Source organism: Mya arenaria, chromosome 9 (assembly GCF_026914265.1).
Source record: "Mya arenaria isolate MELC-2E11 chromosome 9, ASM2691426v1".
Classification (NCBI taxonomy): Eukaryota; Metazoa; Mollusca; class Bivalvia; order Myida; family Myidae; genus Mya; species Mya arenaria.
In genome coordinates, this window is record NC_069130.1 from 64,457,258 (window position 1) to 64,476,733 (window position 19,476).

Here is a 19,476-nt window from a genome sequence, read left to right on the forward strand (position 1 = left end):
GGCGGTTACCACAAATTATTGCATCCAAGAGACTCCATGATTAAGACACTTTATCTGTTTCATTTTTATAAACATTTATCCATATGAATAGATGATAACTATTTTATAATGTATTCCATATTAAAAAAGATAAGCTTATCAAAATTAAAGTGAAACTCATTTGAATGTTCAAAATGCAAATATGTTCAATATCGACTTTGTGATCATTTCATTTATTTATGTTTTGGTTAAATGTTATTTAAACATGTCTATACATTACCCAAATCACGAAGCAGGTTTAAACATAGTTCATATATTTCCCATATCAAAAGTCAAGTTAACCACAAAATGTCCCTCCTTGAGCCAATTAGAACAAGCTATAACATATATTTTTGTGAGTCCATGTAAGCTCATCAAGCCTGCCTCGAGTACCGCTTTTCAAGTCCATCCAGTGTTTCATCAACCTAATGTGTTGATATTCTAGTTCCTAGCAACTCAAAATCAGTTCGTCCTATGTATAATATGTGCTAAGCAAGCCATAAAGCGTTTATATATAAGCCTACTGAATGCTTGAAACCCCATTATGGCTCATTTTGTGCCTTTCCAAGCGCCACAAAAATCCACATGACACAAAAGGTACCCAATAAGCCTCTGAATAATTGCAATAAAGCCCATTTTGTACCTTTATTACTACAGAGGGATTCGTCAAGAGCTCAAAAGTCCCTATAGTGGTTAGTCAAGCGCATTCATTATCAAACAAACCCTGACTGGCTCTACGAAAGCCTACCCAGAGGCCATTCAACCGCTTTTAGAGGGTTTTAACCAAACCCAATATTCCAGACTATCATCACACTCTGGCTATTCTCAAGTTCACTTTGTGTCCAATTAAATTTTTTTTCATTTTGGTATCTGCCTAATATAGACCGTATGAAGCAAATCGAGTGGCAAGTGATCCATAAAGTTTCTATATATTTAAGACCATGAAGGTTCTATACGAGCCAAAACAGTACCAATACCAGTGTACAGTCAAGCATATCAATAGGTAAAAAATCAATAAGTCTTTTATTAAGACAGTTAAATTCTATATTACGCCAATTGTGACTACAATATTTCTTTTTTAGAGCCAAACACGTGTAGCTCTGATTAAGCCTACTAAGTGTCAAATATACCTCATTTGGAAACCATAAAGCCCATTTAGAGCGAATCAAACCCATGTGCAGATCTAATAAAAACCTATTCAGTTTCATAAAGATCACATTTGGCAACCATTAGGCCCATTTAGAGCGAATCAAACCCTTGTGCAGCTCTCATTCAACCTACTCAGTAGACCCAAACGAACTCATTTGCAGCTGTAATAAAGCTTACTCAGTGTCAATAAGACCATTATTTTTATTATTATTGTTCCAGTTGATGTACCTTAATTTGAGACAAAATGTTTGATGACTTAAAAGGACTGAAGTAAAAAAGGGTAATTTTAAGAACATTGAACATATTTGGGTCTGATACCATTTAAACAGACATAGTAAATCATATATTTGTTCATTGTTAAGTTGTAATGTTATTGACCTTGCCACGCAGTGATATTGCATGTAAGACGTTTACAGATGAAAGCATCAGCTTTTCATTATACCTCTTGGGTTTGCATTTCATCTATATATTGTTTCTATCAATGTACGAAAAGAGAAAGAACCAAAACATGTTGCAGTTTCCGTTGTCACTTTCTCTATTTTAAACAGACACAGACAGCTCTATGACCAAATCTATGAATAGTGGACACAAAAATGCCGGTCAAGTAGGCTATGATCTGGTTACATTTGACACGAAACCTCGCAAAGACAAAACCGATCAGGCCAAAACGGAGCTTGGTATGTACTCCTTGTAACATTTAAATACAGTACATTTTATATAATTAGTTATAATTCAGCTTTATAATTTTTCTCTTACAAGTTTAATACATGTACACTGTTTATCAGGTGACAAGGACCGTACGATTGTTTTATTACATGACACATGCTTCGCAAAAAAGAAGATATTCACTATTTATTAGATGCAAATCATATTTTTTTTCCGAGAAAATACAGCGAGTAGTATAGAAAATTCCTTTTTAAGCACAAGTGTTACCGTTTTCAGGAACGTTTTATATTTTCTATAGAAACTTTACGAAATATTTCAACTGCTGATTATTTTTAAGAAAAAATACACTAACTAAATCACACATGCGATTGATTTATGGTGTCATTTCTTGGAAAAGTCGTGTAAAAGCTAACTGCAGTTTCGTTGGTTCAAGCTGCGTTAAGACATTAAATTAACCAAGTGAGGCATCAAATTGAAGAAATGATACAATAGAACGTTTTCTGACCGCCTTATTTACGTCTCGTTCGATGTAGCATGCATCGACTGCTAAGCGGTCTCGAAGGATACATGATAACAAACCAAACTCGAGGTGGAACAGGAGTAAGAGAGATGTTTCATCATTATTTACTATTAGTCTGTGTTCTAAAGCAGAAAAATGTGAATAATAAGAAAACTCACTGCACAAATCTAATATACAAATTATTTTGATATCAAATTGTAGGTTTAAGTCAGTAGAATTTGAAAACTGAGTTTGGCCACTTGGTAGCTCTTGCGAAAAGGAAATATCCAAGCTGGCGCCCAAGATGGCCGCCATAAATTGCCATTTCAGTAAAAATACTATGTTAGAATATAGCTTTTATCATTTTATAACTAAAAAAGAATATAAATGGATATTACTCTTTTGATAATGTACTTCAAATTGACATATAACCTTGACTACTTGAAGGTCAATCTCAAGGTCATTATGAGGTGAAAGTATAAAACAAATACCCTAAAATTCGATTTTTCCTGTTTACTTTTCTTGTTGTTTTTTAAAATTCATTTATGTTTAGTGCGTGTCAAAGAGAGGTTGCAGAATTGTCAATTGTATGTCCCTTCATATATAAAATATTCAAGGATATAGCTTCTATGTATTTTCAAAACGCCAAGGTTTCATACTACAATATTTGCATCAACACTTTATTTCTTAACGATGGCTGTTGTTTATCAATTTCACATTATTTCTGTGTAAAGTGCAATGACATTTCCCATCGAAATCGCGTGCATTTGTTCGATACTTCTGTCCTGTCATTGGGCGCAATAATACTAATGGGCGGGGCATATTTACTACGGAACTATTTTTTTCAATGAAATTGTAGTAAAATTATTGGCAACATGCAAAACTGTAATCTTCAGTAATGCAGCTAAAACAAAATAACCAACGATAATTTGATTGATTTTAATGTAGATGATTTCATGATGGATGGAACAGTTGAAAAAACATTATATTACATTGATGAAGACTTATTTCGGAATTTTGAATTGACATTTGGTAAAAATAAAGCATCTGACAAAACATTAAATCGAAGAAATGCAACAATAACATATTGTAGTGTACTCAGCAACGTCCAGAAGAAAGAGCTCAGTTCAACACTAAGTCTTTTCGCGTCCTCTGGCTCTTCTTCCGCGAAAGTTACCATACCCACCGCCACTGTCGTTAAACAGATAGGTTTCATCCTCTTCGAATGTTTACTTACAAAGAAATGACAATGCACTTGCTGATTTGTCCAACACCGAATTCCAACATGATTCATACACCAACTGATTCTTCAAAATAACGCTCAAAAAGTAAAGTGACTGGAATTTCTCTCCAATTTAAAAACACGTGACTTAACAAACGCTAGTATCGGGTATTATCGCCAGATATAATGAGAACTTTGTAGGTGGCGATATTTTTGTTGTTTTCTTGTTATTATTAATTTTTCATAACTCAAGTTGTATTTTTCTAGTTGTAATACAGTTATAATACGTATTTATAATATACTCGACCTTGGAAATATAGAAAATAAACATATGAATAAGGAAATATTTTATTTGTGCATTCATTGTCGCATAAAATTAGGTTACGATAGCTCTTCTAATTTACCCACCATTGAGAACAACGAGAGAAAGAAAAAAGAGAAAATGCTCTTGAATAATCAATTTATTTTAACATAAATGTAGATTTAAATAAATGTAAATATAAGTATTAAAATTGGACATGTTGCATTTTATTGGGGTATGGTACGCAATGGCGCAGTTCAAAATCCTTCGGACTCCACCCATTTTAAAGAGCCCCATTGCATACCATACCCCAATAAAATGCAACATGTCCAATTTTAATCCTTAAATAGCATGCTAAAGGTGGTCGCAAGATTGCTATTGCTATAAGTCTTATAGCAAACTGTGCTAGTGTTACACTGAAAGTCTATCTAAATGCATGGCATGTAGCTATTTCATAGTAAACTTTATGTTGACATATCTATATGACCTGTCCCATGTCAAGTTCAAGGTCATTTCAGCCATTTCAAGGTCATGGTCATTTCAAGGTCAAGATATAAAATAAATCCGTTAAGAATGTTTTTTTTCCTATATACGTGTAACCATTTTCAATTTAATTTATGTTACGTCTGTGTCTAAAAGCGTTTATATATTGTTTATCAATGTTCCCTCATTTAAAACAATAGTGTAGCGTATAGGTTTTATATATTTTTCAAAACCGCCAAGGATCATACCGTTTCAGTGTGCCTATTAAAGATGATCGCAAGAATGCTATTGCTTAACGAGTCGTATGGCAAATCGTGCTTGTGTAACAGTCAATTATTATGTATATCTTAATTAATGGCATGTATTAATTTCATAATGTGCTTCATGCTGACATACCTTTCTGCTAGATTCAAGGTCAAGGTTAGTTAAAGGTCAAATACACTGAAACACAAACAGTTGAGAATGTTTTTTTCCGTCTTTTTATTTGTTAAATAGTGTTATTTTAATTTTGTTTGCAGAAAAATAATTGATAATTTCCCCTATTCTGTTCAGTTACTTTGAAGTGAAATGTTTTAAAGATGTTATGGAGACAACTAGCAGTCGTCCTAGTACATGTTACCCAAGGCGGTTACCACAAATCGTTGCATCCAAGAGACTCCATGATTAGGATATTTTATCTGTTTCATTTTTATAAACATTTATCCATATGATTAGATTATAACTTTTTTATAATATATTCATATTGAAATAAAAAATTAAGCTTTTCAAAATCAAAGTCGAACTCATTTGAATGTTCAAAATGCAAATATGTTCAATATCGACATTGTTGTTATCTTTTCATTTGTTTATGTTTTGGCTAAAGTTTATACATTACCAATATCACCAAGCAGTTTTAAACCAAGTTCATATATTTGCCATATTAAAAGTCAAGTTAACCACAAATTGTCCGTTCTTGAGCCAATTTAAACAAGCTATGACATATATTTATGTGAGTCCCATCTAAGCCCATCAAGTCTGAAGTATCGCTTTTCAAGTCCATCCAGTGTTTTACCAACCTAATGTTTTGATATTCTAGTTCCAAGCAACTACGTTCGTCCTATGTATAATATGTGCTAAGCAAGCCATAAAGTGTTTATATATAAACCCACAAGCCCACTGAATGCCTGAAACCCCATTATGGCTTATTTTGTGCCCTTCCAAGCGCCAAATAAATCCACATGACACAAAAGTTCCCCAACAGCTCATTGAATAATTGCAATAAAGCCCATTTTGTACCTTTCTTCCTACATAGGGGTTCGTTAAGAGCTCAAAAATCCTTTATGGTTACAGTCACGCGCATTCATTATCAAACAAACCCAGACGGGCTCTACAAAAGCCTACCCAGAGGTACCATTCAACCGCTTTTGGGATGTAACTAAACCCAATCTTCCAGACCATCATCACTCTCTGACTATTCTCAAGTCCATTTTGTGTCCAATAAACATTTTTCATTCTAATATCTGCCAAATATAGACCGTATAAATCCAATCTAGTGCCAAGTGATCCATAAAGTTGCTATATTCAAGACCATGTAGGTTCTATACGAGCCAAAGCAGTACCAGTGCCAGTGTACAGGTAAAAACCTAATAGGTCTATAATTAAGTCGGTTAAATTTTCTATCAAGTCAACTGTGACTACATTAATGCTTATTTAGAGCCAAACATGTGTAGCTCTAATACAGCCTACTAAGTGTCAAATAGACCTAATTTGGAAACCATAAAGCCCATTTAGAGCGAATCAAACCTATGTACTGCTCTAAATAAGCTTAAACAGTACACAAAAAAACACATTTTGGGAAATATGAAGCCAATTTAGATCAAAACAAACCCATATGCAGCACTGAGTAAACCTACTCATTGTCATATAGACCCCATTTTGGAAACCCTGATGCCCATTTGGATCCAAACAAACCCAATTGGAGCTCTATGTAAGCATACACAGTGCCCTTAAGATCACATTTTGGAAACCATTATGCCCATTTAGATCAAAACAAACCCATGTTTATCACTAAGTAAGCCTACTCAGTGTCAAATAGACCACATTTTGACAAATAGCCCATTGCTAATTAAACCCTTGTGTAGCTCTTATTTAACCTACTCAGGGTCATAAAGATACCCATTTTGCAACCATTATGCCCATTTAGATAAAAACAAACCCATGTGCAGCTCTAAGCAAGCCTACTCAGTGTCAAGTAGACCACATTTAGACACCGTACAGCCCATTTAGAGCCATTTAGAGTCAATATAAACCTTGTTAAAGTGTTCAGGTGATTTTAACTTAGTGGTTTTAGTACACAAGACGTAAGTTATTGCTAATCTACACTCTTTCATAAAATCATAACTTTTTATTTCGTCCAATTTGGTAAACTATGTGAAAAGTTATGCTAGCTTCGTTATCGCGGGTAATTATGTAATCAAATATATCATGACACTATGAAGGGTTTACGGCACCATTTTGATAGGGCTGTTATTTCAAACCATTTTAATGCTACAAGTAGAAAGCATGTAAACTGTCGCAACAAAACAACAACAAAATTATGTCTAAAGGTGTCTTACTGTCTCAGTCAAGTTTCCATAGCAACAGCTTCGGAACATGTAAAATTAAAACTAAGTGATGACAAAACAAATAACCCGAAACTTTGTTTAAACTACAGACAGATAAGAGTTACTTGCAAAGCTGCACTTTGAACACTCTATGTTAGTATTTATTAATCAATTGTTTTGTTTTCTGAAGAAACGATTATTGAGAATCACATAAATTCTAAAATTCTTTATTGAATTGCAAGTGTATGATTACATTTGATATCATATATTGAACATAAATATTGAAAATAATAATGTTCGTAAATAGACTCACAGATAAACTATAATGCACATCAAAATATAATCAAACACATACGTTACTATGTGTTGCAATGGCAACCAATTGCATAAAAACATAAACTTTTTTTTAAGTTTAGTCTTCATAAGATTTACTTTTTGCGTTTTATCTTTATTACGTATTGTTTGAATAAGAGTGAGGTTTGTGCACATAGACTGGTTTAAACCCTCAGTAAATTTACATTTTACAGGCTGTTTCAAGGCGGTACCTAACAATTCTTGATAAACATACCTAGTTTTTTATATATAGTATGTATGCATGGTGCTGTTTGTGGGGTTTTGTGCTGTTCTTCTCTGTTCTTGTTTGGGATTTGGCGTTTACCCAGTGACATTAAACCGGGTTTATGTTTAAACATTTTGCTACTGAGCTTGTTTCTGCAGCTTTTTGCATAAATATTCAAATCATAAACTTCCCATTATTGGTTGCTATTTTAATGAGTAGAAACACAAATATTTATATTGAAAAGAAATACGTGAAATTAATTCCACAGCAACAACATAATTTTTACATAGAAACCAATTAATTTTTACGAAATGGGTAAAATTCAAGCCCTAAACAGGTGAGACTTGTGCACATTGTGTTTAATGTTACTTCAACAAGCACATCTTGATGTACTCATTATTTGTCTAAGAACTAAACGTTTAAAAAGATACACGTCAAACTATTCAATATGTGACAAGATGAGTGAGTTTCTTTGTGTTTTTCTTAAGCCTTTTTAGACTGACTTTCTTAACTCTTCAAGCTTCGACTGATTCACCTTATCTTAGGGTTCTCGTTTCTGTGTAATTCATTGAAATGAATTTTTTGAGATTTGAACTGACTGTTGAATATGTTTTTCCTTTACTTGAAAATTGGAACACTTTTCAAGGGATTGTTCTCTATAAGACATGGTCGTGTAAAATAATTTGATTGATAGGCAGCTTCTTGTTGAGATATATGCTACAAAATCTCATCTAATTCACTTTCATTAGTCCATATATCTCAATATCTCTGATATTTTTTAGAGAAGACTAACTATTGTACTCTGTTTCTTGTTTTGCCTTTCTCTGATCTATTTCGCTTCTTGTTTTTATTCCTCTTTTTGGATTGATTTCTGGGTATCTGATCTATGTCATCTTCACTAATGTGCTTGTCTTTGTATCTTCAAATCAAATTATAGACGCCGGAAACATTTTTGATGTTTTGTTTTCCTATTTCGGGGCTTTTCTCTCTCTGTTCAATGCAAAGAGTCTTTACTTTCAGCTGGGTCAGTGTCTCTGGCTTTCAGGCCTGGAAATATTGTCTTCAGCTCTGCAATTGCATCTTTGTATTCACCTTGTTCATCCAAGACACTCTCAGTAGTCAGTAGAACTGTATTAATAAAAGCAAATGAAATAAATCATTAGCATTTTATTTTGTTTAACTGGTATTTTGTTATGGCGAGGTTAACATTATTGCAGGAAACTAGAAATATGTATACTTAACCTCATATGAAGAGTTTGAATGGTTGGAATAGCATGTCAAGACTTTGTCACCAACACCTTGGCAATGACATTAGCTCCAGTTATTTCTTAGCATATCAGACAAACTGAATAAGAATAGATACACCAGAACAGCAAAAATGATACAATATGTAGAATTGAGTGCATTTCAGCATTTTTTAATTGCTTGAATATAGATATTAATGCAAGCACTAAGATGATTAGTACATGTATTTATTTTTGTTTTAATTAACTTTCGCAGCTGATGTTCCACCCACTACTGTAAAGTATATGTAGCTCTGACCCTTATGGTAAACTGTTTGATTCTTAACTCTGTGTCAAACAGTTTGAAATTATAATCCAACTGTTGGGTTATGCAGAACATTCATAATTGCAGGAAAAAACAGATGGACTGACCGACATGTACACATGTAGGACAACTAGATGTGCCCCATTTTTTTGCTATGAAACAATTTAATGTAAAATTATTGGAAATAACAATTTGCCATATGTTCTAATTGTCACTCGTTGTGTTGAATCCTAAACATTAACCATATTGATATATATCTTAAAGGTGCAGCTACATGCTTGTTTTCACTTGTTAGCATATATGTTAAGCTGCTTCTTTAAGACTTTCTAGTAAAATAAGTCCTTATGCCTCTGTATCACAGAACATATTCTTTGGTATCCAATGGACATCTTACAAATCCACAAACAGAGCAACAACTGCATTCTTGGTACCAAATCCCTAAAAAATAAATACTTTACAAAATTTATCATTTCAGCCTTCCGAAGACAACTGTTATTCTGGCAATGAAAATTATAGTAGACATTATCAACTGAAGTGCAAATAGCAAGCACCAGTCCTGCTACAAAGAAATAAGAAAATAATTATGAGCATTTTTACAGACAGCATACTTTTACTCATTTCTTGCTATCTATCTACACATGAATACATAGTTCTCAATAAATCGGTCAAAATGTTCATGAAATGCATGTCAACTACTTCACGGCCTCTAAACGCCAGCTCCACCACTTTACGGTGGTGCAAAGAAAAAGAGCTGTCGACACTTCCGTGGTTGAGCTGTGCCCTATGTTTACATGAACAAACGTGAGTATGATTTATATTTTATTTGATGATTTCATTTAACGGACATATTTCTACGTTAGTTATATGGTAAAATTAACAGCACCTAGCCATTTGTTTTCGAAATAGTTTTCAGTAAGGTAGTTCGCGTAGAGTTTTATTTCCGCAAGTAGTATGCATAACCAGCATAATGTTCAATAAATGATAAACATAGCAACTGTTGTATTCATTCCAAAAGCGTTTACATTTTATATTACTTAAAGCGCAAAACATACTCGATAGCGCCACCACTAGGGTAACAGCGCCACCACTTTTATAAATATGTGCATTTTTCCTTTTTAAGAAGTGCTTATCAGTTTTGTTGTGTTCCGGCATAGGTACTATACACAACAGTTATGTTTGCATGCGTGAGAATGTTCTTACGGGGTGTATAAGCACCGAAATGTACTTGCTATGCAATCAGATCTCAAAATATGCACAAGTCCGATTCGGGATAAAAGCTCCTGACACTACAGTTTGCACAATATTGAAACGAAATAGTAACCAGCCTACAGTAGAAGTGTTCTTACACGGTACCACATTCTCCGATTTTCGAAATATGTCCGTTAAATGAAATAATCAAATAAAATATAAATCATACTCACGTTTGTTCATGTAAACATAGGGCACAGCTCCACCACGGAAGTGTCGACAGCTCTTTTTCTTTGCACCACCGTAAAGTGGTGGAGCTGACGTTTAGAGGTCGTGTACTTGAGTAAAACTGAACATCCATTTTCCAGCCTTCTTGATCACTGGACAACAGATGGAAAATGTTTAAAGGTGAATAGAGTTAAAACTTTCTCATTTAAAAAACCCAAAAAACTATGCACATACAACTACACACATATGGGTGAAAGTATCTGAATGTACAATAAAAAATCTAAATATTTGATTCATAATATTAAAAAAATGACTTGTCAATTTCAGGATTTTAGTACTAATTTAGAACAATTCTTTTATTGATATAACTTTTTGAATCAATACATATATTATCAATTATACAATATAAAATTTCAAGCCACATATTATGATTTAATAGTTATTCTGTATTTTTTAATGTAGCTGAAACAGTTTACTCTGTTACACAATGTATTGATAAGTAATTATATATTACATACACTTGTATATAGTCCAGATTATGATTTATATCCTAAAACACAGATTTATACCACATACGGAAATTACTTCTTTTTAATATCAATGCAGAAATCTGCCAATCAAGCTGGTACTATATAATCAGGAATATCATTGGTGTTGATGTAAGATATTAGGATACTGAATCAAGTTTTTACATATACACATTAAAGAACAACTGTAACCGACTCCATATATTGTAATACAATATAATGAATTTGGTAACAAGATCTTGACACTTGTTAACATTACAGTAGATAATACAATGTACTGGTTATAGACCCCTTTTTGCCAAGAAATTAAGGTTTTCCTTGAACAACTTGAGAAATACTAAATATTGAATTCAATTTCACAGACACAAAGTTAAGCTTCTAATATAAAAATCAGTATGACGATGTTCATAAAGTATGAAAATTTTCCCAATCAATTAACGTGCCAAATATACTCAGTAAATTCCACTCAAATGACAGTGAGCTGTACTAATAATTCACCCACTTGTAGTAAAAAGTTATCATTTAAAAAACTCTCGAAATAATATACCTGAACGGCAACAAAATATCTTATTCCTTTCTATTTACTTTAAATTCTTACATGTTGCCCTGTTTAAAGTTTTAAACGAGTATTTTGCGGTGAACTCTTTTTTATTTTGTTGAGTGTTATAATCAGATACCCCCCCCCCCCCGCTAGAAGAAATATGGTGAAATTTCAATATTGCTAATGAATAGTTAATTTTCGAATTGTTTTCTTATTTTGACGCTTCAATGCAACACAAAGTATCATTTCTATTAAAAACAATTATACTGAAATGGTTGAAGAACAAAAAAAGTGGTCCCTAACCAATATATATATATATATATATATATATATATATATATATATATATATATATATACAAGTAAACGTTATTAGATCAACCCAAAAAATTCCAGCCGTAGTCAAACTGATCAGAGTTTATTTCAATGATAAAATATAAAAATGTCATACTTATAGTAGTTTGTATGCTACACCATTCATAAAATTAAATTACAGTGGTTTAGCATTTTAAATCTTAAACTGATTTTATTTGGAAACAAACAATCAGCCTCAGAAACAACCAATTATTCTTGGACTTCCAAACCAAAATTTGTATTTTTTTTGTTTGAGCTTAAAACAACAACAAAACTATTCATTAGAATAGACAAATATTTAAATAACTAATTGAATGAAAATGCGTTGAAACTTACACACACTATATGAATCCAACATAGTAAGATATCCGGATAGCCTGTGAAAGTCAGAAATACTGTTCAACTTAACGTTAAATTAAGCTACCTTATGTACCTAAAAGAAATTGATTCCGGATTAACTGTTAGCATCAATTTATTTCAGAATCTTGTTTCTAGATAGAAAAAAGTCAGAAATTTGCAAAATCGAGTGAACAAACAAGAACACAATACATTTACCTGTCAAAACAACAGCTGTTTGATTGTTTTTACGAGAGCGCCTTCATGCGTGAAAACTCTCTTTCCGTTCAAAAACCATTTTCAAGGGCAGGATTTGGACCTTCGTTTCATATCTTTCGTTTTCACCAAAAATCAATGAGCGCCTCCGGAAATGATGAACAAGTACCACATTTTAGCACATATAAACACATTTTAGATCAAAACAAACTCATGTGCAGCTCTGAGTTAGCTATCACAGTGCCAAATAGACCCCATTTTGAAAAACATAAAGTCAATTTAGATCCAAACAAACCCATGTGCAGCACTATGTAATCCTACTCAGTGTCAAATAGACCAGAGCTTGGAAAGCAAAAAAGCCCATTTTGGTAAAAAAAAACATGTGCATCTCTTAGCAGTATTTATGCGAAAAGATACAGAAACAAACTCAGTAGCAAAAGGTTTAAACATAAACCCGGTTTAATGGCACTGGGTGAACGCCAAGGACATAGAACATAAAATCACAAACAAAAAACATGAAAAAACAGCACAAAACTCCACAAACAGCAAGCCTATGAAGTGTTTAATACACGACATTTTTGAAACTATAAAGCCCATTTAGACCCAAACGAACCCATTTGTAGCTATAAGTAAGCTTACTCAGTGTAAATTAGACCATTATTTTTATTAGTATTGTTCCACCTCAATTTGAGAAAAAATGTTTGATGACATTAAAGGACTGAAGTAAAAAAAGGGTAATTTTATGAACATTGAACATATTTGGGTCTGATACCATATACAATAGACCTTGTAAATCATATATTTGTTCAGTGTTTAGTTGTAATGTTATTGACCTTGCTACGTCGTGATATTGCATGTACGACGTTTACAGTTGAAAACATCAATTTTTCATTATACCAAACTCTTGTTTTTGCATTTCATTCATATATTGTTTCTATCATTGTACAAAAAGAGAAAGAACCAAAACCTGTTGCAGTTCATGATGTCACTTTCTCTTTTTTAAACAGACGCAGGTAGCTGTACGACCAAAGCTATGAACAGTGGACATAAAAATGCCGGTCTAGTAGGCTATGATCTGGTTACATTTGACACGAAACATCACAAAGACAAATCCGATCCGGCCAAAACGGAGCTTGGTATGTACTATCCTTGTAACATTTAAATACAGTACATTTTATATAATTATCAGCTTAATAGTTTTTCACCAACAAGTTTAATACATGTACATAGTGTATCATGTGCCAGGACCGTACTATTTTTTATTACAGGGCAATTTCTTTGCAAAAAAGAAGATATCCACTATTTATTAGATGTCAATCATATTCTTTTTTCGAAACAATACAGCGGATTGCATAGAAAATTCTTTTTTACGCACAAGTGTTACCGTTTTAAGGAACGTCATGAATTTTCCATATAAAACCATTACATTATAAATCACATATGCGATTGATTTATGGTGCCATTTCTGGAAAAAGTCGTGTAAAAGCTTACTGCAGTTTCGTCGATACAAGCTGCGTTAAGACATTAAATTGATCAAGTGAGGCATATAATTGAAGAAATGATACGATGCAACGTTTTCTTACCGCCTTTATCACGTCTCGTTCGATGTAGCATGCATCCGCCCGACTGCTACGCGCTCTCGAAGGATACGTGATAACAAACCAAACTCGAGGTGGAACAGGAGTAACAGAGATGTTTCATCATAATTTACCTTTAGTCTGGGTTCCAAGGCAGAAAAATGTGGAAAATAAGGAAATTTACTGCACCCCTCTGCTATACAAATTATTTTGGTATCAGATTTTAAATCAAAGTCTGTATATTTTAGCTTTTTTCCTTTAATACCTATGAAAGAATATTCACATGGATATTACTGTTCTCATAATGTATTTAAAATTGACATATAACCATAACTACTTGAAGGTTAATGTCAAAGTCATTTGTCAAAATACCCTAAAATAAGATTTATCCTGTTTACTTTTCTTCTTTTATAATTCATTTATGTTTAGATTGTGTCAAAAGGTGGTGCCAGAATTGTAAATTGTATGTTCCTTAATTTAAAACAATATTTCAGGACATAGCATTTATATTTTGAAAACGCCAAGGTTTCATACTATAATAGCATGCTAAAGGTGGTCGCAAGATTGCTATTGATGTAAGAGTCTTAAGCCAAAATGTGCTAGTGTTACATTAAAAGTCTATCTAAATGCATGGCATGTATCTATTTTATAGTAAGCTTTAAGTTGACATATGTATCTGACCTCTCCCATGTCAAGTTCAAGCTCATTTTAGCCATTTCAAGATCAAGATATGAAAAATAACGTAAACAATGTTTTATCCTCTATATGTGTTTCCATTTTAATTTTAATTTACGTAAAGTATGTGTCTTAAAGCGTTGACAAAATTATAAATTATATGTTCCCTCAATTAAAACAATAGTTTAGGGTATAGGTTTTTCATATTTTTCAAAACCGCCACCGCCATGGATCATACCGTTTCAGTGTGCCAATTAAAGGTGATCGCAAGATTGTTATTGCTTAACGAGTCGTATGGCAAATCGTGCTAGTGTAACAGTCAAATAATATGTATATCTTAAATTATGGCCTGTATCAATTTCATGCTGACATACCTATCTGATTGAATCAAGGTCAAGGTCAAGGTAAGTTCAAGGTCAATACACTGAAACACAACAGTTGAGAATGTTGTTGTTTCGTCTTTTTATTTATTTAAAATTTGTTGATTTAATTGTGTTTGCAGAAATATAATTGATAATTTCCTCTATTTTGATCTCTGTTCAGTTACTTTTAAGTGAAATGTTTTAAATATGTTATGGAGACAACTAGCAATCATCCTAGTACATGTTACCCATGGCGGTTACCACAAATTGTTGCATCAAAGAGAATTCATAAATAGGATATTGTATCTGTTTCATTTTTTTGATATTCATCCATATGAATTGGTGATAGCTATTTTATAATGTATTTCATACTGAAATACAAAATAAAGCTTTTCAAAATCAAAGTGAAACTCATTTGAATGTTCAAAATGCAAATATGTTCAATATCGACTTTGTTGTTATCATTTCATTTATTTATGTTTTGGCTAAATTTTATATACACATGTCTATACATTACCCAAATCACCAAGCAGTTTTAAACATTATTCATATATTTCCCATATCAAAAGTCATGTTAATCACAAATTATCCCTTCTTGAGCCAATTTAAACAATCTTTGACATATAGTTTTGTAAGTCAAGTCCCATGTAAGCACATCAACACTAAAGTATCATTTTTCAAGTCCTCCCAGTGTTTTACCACCCTAATGTGTTCATATTCTAGTTCCAAGCAACTCAAAATCAATTAGACCTATGTATAATATGTGCTAAGCAAGCCAAAAAGTGTTTATATATATGCCCACTGAATGCCCGAAACCCCATAATGGCTCATTTTCTGCCTTTCCAAGCGCCAAAAAAATCTACATGACACAAAAGGTCCCAAATAGCCCTCTGAATAATTGCCAAAAATCCCATTTTATACCTCACTTACTACAGAGGGGATCGTCAAGAGCTCAAAAAAAACCTTTTGAGGGTACAGTCAAGCGCATTCATTATCAAACAAACCCTGACTGGCTCTACAAAAGCCTACCCAAAGGCCATTCAACCGCTTTGGGGTTGTAACCAAACCCAATATTCCAGACTATCATCACACTCTGGCTATTCTCAATTCCACTTTGTGTCCAATAAACTTTTTTCATTCTGATATCTGTTATAGACCGTATGAAGCAAATCGAGTGCCAAGTGATCCATAAAGTTGCTATATTCAAGACCATGTAGGTTCTTGATGAGCCAAAACAGTACCAGCGCCAGTGTACAGTCAAGCATATCAGTAGGTAAAAACTCAATATGTCTATAATTAAGTCGGTTAAATCCTCTATCGAGTCAATTGTGATTTCAATAATTCTTATTTAGAGCGAAACATGTGTAGCTCTGATTAAGCCTACTAAGTGTCAAATATACATCATTTGGAAACCATATAGCCCATTTAGAGCGAATCAAACCCATGTGCAGCTCTAATTAAAACCTTCTCAGTGTCATAAAGACCACCTTTGGCAACCAGTATGCCCATTTAGAGCGAATCAAACCCTTGTGCAGCTCTCATTCAATCTACTCAGTGTCATAAAGACCCAAACGAACTTATTTGCAGCTGAAATTAAGCTTACTCAGTGTCAATAAGACCATTATTTTTATAATTATTGTTCCAGTTGATGTACCTTAATTTGAGACAAAATGTTTGATGACATTAAAGGACTGAAGTAAAAAAGGGTATTTTTATGAACATTGAACATATTTGGGTATGATACCATATACAACAGACCTAGTTAATCATATATTCGTTCAGTGTTTAGTTGTAATGTTATAGGCCTTGCTACGCCGTGATATTGCATGTAAGACGTTTACAGATGAAAGCATCAGCTTTTCATTATATCAAACTCGTGTTTTTGCATTTCATTCATATATTGTTTCTATCAATATACAAAAAGAGAAAGATCAAAACATGTTGCAGTTCCTGTTGTCACTGTCTCTATTTCAAACAGACGCAGGTAGCTGTACGACCAAAGCTATGAACAGTGGACATAAAAATGCCGGTCTAGTAGGCTATGATCTGGTTACATTTGATACGAAACATCGCAAAGACAAAACCGATCCGGCTAAAACGAAACTTGGTATGTAACCATCCGTGTAACATTTAAATACAGTATATTTTATATAATTAATTATATTTCAGCTTTATAACTTTCCCCCAACAAGTTTAGTTTAAACATATTTATTGAGGAAAATAACACAAGACAACATATATACATCAATGAAAAACAAAGAATTTGTTCGAAAGCATAGCTTATATAGATAATTTTCGTATGCATGTATACTTTACGAATCAGAAAAAGGTTGTCGCACAAAATATCATTTATTATATTTACCAAGAAGATGAATATGTCTAAAATAAATGTAGAAGAATAATGCTATTATGAAATTTAAGTATTGTAATAAATTAAACATAGAGCAAAAAAAAAATGCACTAACTAAATCACACATGCGATTGATTTATGGCGACATTTTCTGACCGCCTTTATCACGTCTCGTTCGATGATGCATGCATCGAGTGCTACGCAGTCTCAAAGGATACGTGATAACAAACCAAATTCGAGATGGAACAGGACGCAAGAGAGATGTTTCATCATTATTTACCTATTACATATAACACTATCAACCATATCATCTAGGAACTGTACGTAACCCTACAATTACATAGGCTCACACGATAACCCGTCAGTCAATCAAATCGCAGGACTTTAAATCGGAACACCTCGGCCATTTCTATCGATAATAATGGCCGAAGAGTTCCGAATGCAGGAATTTTAGTTAAGATACTTCCGGTTTGAGTTTACCCACAAGACAACTTGTGGTGAAACGGATATAGTCCGGGGGCAGAGATGGTTGACCCTGCATTGTTGTATTAAGTTTTTTTACTGTTGATTTTGGTAGCCAAGGGTCTCTATTTTCAGAAACTGCTTGATGACATGTTGTCACCTTTGAGCAATTTGAGAAATTCAAGATGGCGTCCAAGATGGCCGCCATTACATATAAATGACCATAACTCCCTGCCTGTTCATCATAGGAAGGTGATTTTTGTCTCTATACCTAGGTTTTAGGGGTCAAGCTATCCATTAGAACTAAGTATTATGTTAATATCGTATTACATAATAGTAATTTCCAAGATGGCTGCCAAGATTGCCACCGTAACACTTAAACTGGCATATAAACTATTTACTCCAAATTAGTCGTGAAGGTGTCTATCCCTGAGTATTTTGGAGACACATCTATCTGTATCAGATCAAAGTTCATATACTGATGATGTCATCTACAAATCCAAAATGGCTGCCAGTTTACAAGCATTGGTATATCTTCTATACTATTCAATCTTGGTGGAAAATATGAAAAGGTAAACGACCACAGGTGTTATATTATAACAAATGTTCTTTAATTGTAAATCTGAATTTTCACAGACTACCAAAAGCATGTTATACAATTCATAATAAAGGATGGCTACCACTTTACCAAATAATCTACACTGTTGTACATTGTGTTGCCCATGTGCATCACAAAGACATGCAATCAGCTATGATGTCAGGTTACAGCAACCCTGATTATAGCAGGCGCAAAATATTGTGCATTTCATGTTTGCAGAGTTGCAACTACCCGCACGTGAACTGCATGGAGTAGTACTGTGGCATCCACATTTTATTAGACGTAGTACCATCTGTGGGGCTAGTTCGACTTCATCAGGTAGGGTGACTGGTTGAAGGGACTTGTTTTGGTCATCCTTTACCCAACCATATTCCGTTGAGTCCAACTCGGGTGGATTCTGCGCTTCCAGTGACCGCCATACCAAAGCCTGATAGTGAGCTCTTTTAACATTCTCTTTGAATTCCTCAGTTGTTGGTGGCAAGGTACACAACTTCGGTGTTGATGACCCTTTGCCTGTTTGTGACAGCCATACCTTTAACCTTGTCTCTGACATTGTACTACAGTCTGTTTGTCCATAGCACGCGGAAATGAAGGAGGTAGCCTGTTGAATAACAGATTCCATAGAATGCCCTGGTGCACCCAACAAGTTAAGTGAGTGCCCCGATCGAAGTGTTTTGAGTACAATAGCCTTTCCAATTTTAAAATAGGAGACGACGGTGTCACAGCCAGAAAGTGTATGTGCCGGGAGTATTCCTACGACTATCTGACAATGCTTCTGCACAGTTTTGCCTATATCAAGCACCGCCCTTCCTTTGATGGGGGACTACATCAATACAACATTCTTGAGATTTGCCATGTGATGATAATGCAGCAACAGTACAAAGACGTCAGTGTCATCGGCAACAACAGTGATTTTGCTTTCTGCATTTTCCGCGGCACAACTCAAGACCTGTTGGACAATGATGTTATCTGCTTCTTCGTGTGAAGTTGACAGATCTGCCAGTGAGATGACAACTCCACCTTCACTGATTTCGAT

General features: G+C 33.7%; 1 protein-coding gene across 8 annotated transcripts in view; it reads left to right on the forward strand.

The window, feature by feature from the left end:
- LOC128246838 (mucin-4-like) overlaps positions 1 to 19,476 on the forward strand; it is a 77,263-nt gene that overhangs the window by 47,605 nt on the left and 10,182 nt on the right. For 5 of the 8 annotated variants that reach the window (XM_052965311.1, XM_052965314.1, XM_052965317.1 and 2 more), the window contains 3 exons: positions 1,716 to 1,844; positions 13,424 to 13,552; positions 17,009 to 17,137. In XM_052965311.1, the coding sequence (XP_052821271.1) occupies positions 1,716 to 1,844; positions 13,424 to 13,552; positions 17,009 to 17,137 (387 nt within the window). Of the gene's footprint in view, positions 1 to 1,715; positions 1,845 to 13,423; positions 13,553 to 16,185; positions 16,304 to 17,008; positions 17,138 to 19,476 lie in introns of all 8 variants that reach the window. The other 3 variants (XR_008263376.1, XM_052965315.1, XM_052965316.1) reach the window with 3 other exon arrangements.